Source organism: Octodon degus, unplaced genomic scaffold (assembly GCF_000260255.1).
Source record: "Octodon degus isolate 3935 unplaced genomic scaffold, OctDeg1.0 scaffold00265, whole genome shotgun sequence".
Taxonomy (NCBI): domain Eukaryota; kingdom Metazoa; phylum Chordata; class Mammalia; order Rodentia; family Octodontidae; genus Octodon; species Octodon degus.
The window spans coordinates 2595012-2596912 of record NW_004524841.1 but is presented as its reverse complement, the minus strand read 5'-3'; the positions used below and the strand labels follow the sequence as shown (position 1 = coordinate 2596912).

Sequence of the window (1901 nt, the reverse complement as noted above, 5' to 3'; positions counted from 1 at the left end):
TTTTTTGCGGAACTGGGGATTGAACTCAGAACCTTGCGCTTGCCAGGGAAGCACTTATTCCACTGAGCCATCTCCCCGGCCCCATCCCTGATTTTTTTTGTTAGTTCATTCTGTCACATGTGTAGTCTTGTCTCAATCAAGACTAAAGTTCTCTGTAACAAGACCTCTGCCTTAGATATGCCTTGACATTACTATAATTTCCTAGCATGATGGCCACACACCAAGTGCTCAATAAAATAACATGACTAACATGAAATATTTAACGAAAGTTCAAAATCAGCATGCTTGTAATGCATGTGCACCTAACAGCAAATACTTTGGATTTTTTAAATGCAAATTTGAAATGAACAATAGCGTTGAATAACAACTATACACACAAAACATTTTATGTCATTTCAAACTTGAAAGTTTCTTCCTAATTACACAAAATGCTTTCCTTTAAAATTACATAATTTCTGCCATAAACTTTCTAGTTACAAAACAAAAATTTAGCAGTAAAAAGATAAAACACATTTTAAAAGTTAAATCTAATATATATAGTTAAAGGCAATTTTATCATCATTTCTCTACCTTTTGGCTAAGATCAAGTATTTTTATCAGTTTAATAACTGGTTTATCAGTTTAATAACTCTAACTGAGGACAATATATTAAGTAGATTTACAGAGCTGGGAGATGGAATAGGAACTGTCTCCTTCCACTCACACATCGACCTGTTATTACAGTACCTCAAGGGCTAGACATTTTATCTATAGAATTCTACTTTTCTAACAACTGAACAGAAACATTCAAAAGCAGTCTCACTGTACATTTAATAATACATCTTTTTTTTAATGTATTTGATTGTTACAGGGTCTCACTATGCAACTCAGACTCATAGTGATCCTCTTTTTAGCCTCTGCAGCACTGGGATATGCACCACCATACCCAGACTAATAATACATCTTTTTGCTCAGCAAATTTCTAACATAAGGTTTCAGTATAATATAACCACAATTTTTATAGCACATACTGGATTTAATGAATAATATCAAAATTATGGAAATGCATATACAAAGTTCTCTCTTGACAAACATATCCCGCATAAGTCAAGTTTCTTACCTTTATTTCTAATGTCCCCCCAAAGCCCATTTTAAATTGTCCATGCATATCTTTGGTAAAGACTCTTTGAAAAGTTTGTTTGAATAAGGAAGTATTGAAAGAATCACCCATCACCATGTATCCTCTGCAGGGAAAGAACAAAACACAAGGTAGATGATACATGACACACTGGCCTAGCTCAGGTATTACCAGAAATGTAAATCACTTCTCAAAATATCAACAAATTTATAAAGATATTATCCAAAATGTGCTCTGTTATCATTAATTTTTAAAATATCCTCATTTTATAAACTCAACCTGAGGGTATATAAATGCTCCTACCACTAGCATCTGCTCTCAGTGATTTTTTAAAATTCTGCTTGAACAGCAATTCACACACACACCCTAAAATTCCAGAGGCACGAAAGGATGGATGGTAATGAACACATCTCTCCTATTCTTCCCTCCCAGTTTCCTGCTCCTGCCTCCCCACTCTCCATATTGGTGAATATACCTGATGCTACACAGCAGGCATTTCATTCTTAAAAACATGGTGGTTACATCTGTAACCAAGAAGAAATGTAGACAGTGCATATGTACATGAAGTGAAAATGTTCCTTAATGTCCCTCTGTTCTCATTCACTGGGTGTAGCACACACATTATGTACCACCCAGCATTCCAAGATTGAGGGAGGAAGACTATTGCAGGCTCAAGACCAGTCCAGGCTCTACAGTGAGTTCAAGGCCAGCCAGAAAAACACAGCAACACCCTATGTTAACCCTCCACAGGAAAGTGTACTTGTGGGTGATATATATATATATA

The 1901-nt window shown here is 35.6% G+C and overlaps 1 protein-coding gene and 1 non-coding gene across 2 annotated transcripts in view; one reads left to right on the top strand and one right to left on the bottom strand.

Moving 5' to 3' along the window:
- Nucleotides 1-1901, bottom strand: part of LOC101589783 (protein transport protein Sec23A) — a 66680-nt gene that overhangs the window by 30077 nt on the left and 34702 nt on the right. Inside the window, exon 7 of the mRNA XM_012512718.2 lies at nt 1100-1223. Within this exon, the coding sequence (XP_012368172.1) occupies nt 1100-1223 (124 nt within the window). The remainder of the gene's footprint in view (nt 1-1099; nt 1224-1901) is intronic.
- LOC111814080 lies at nt 558-745 on the top strand. Its single transcript, XR_002819153.1, has one exon. It is a non-coding gene; the product is annotated as a U2 spliceosomal RNA (small nuclear RNA).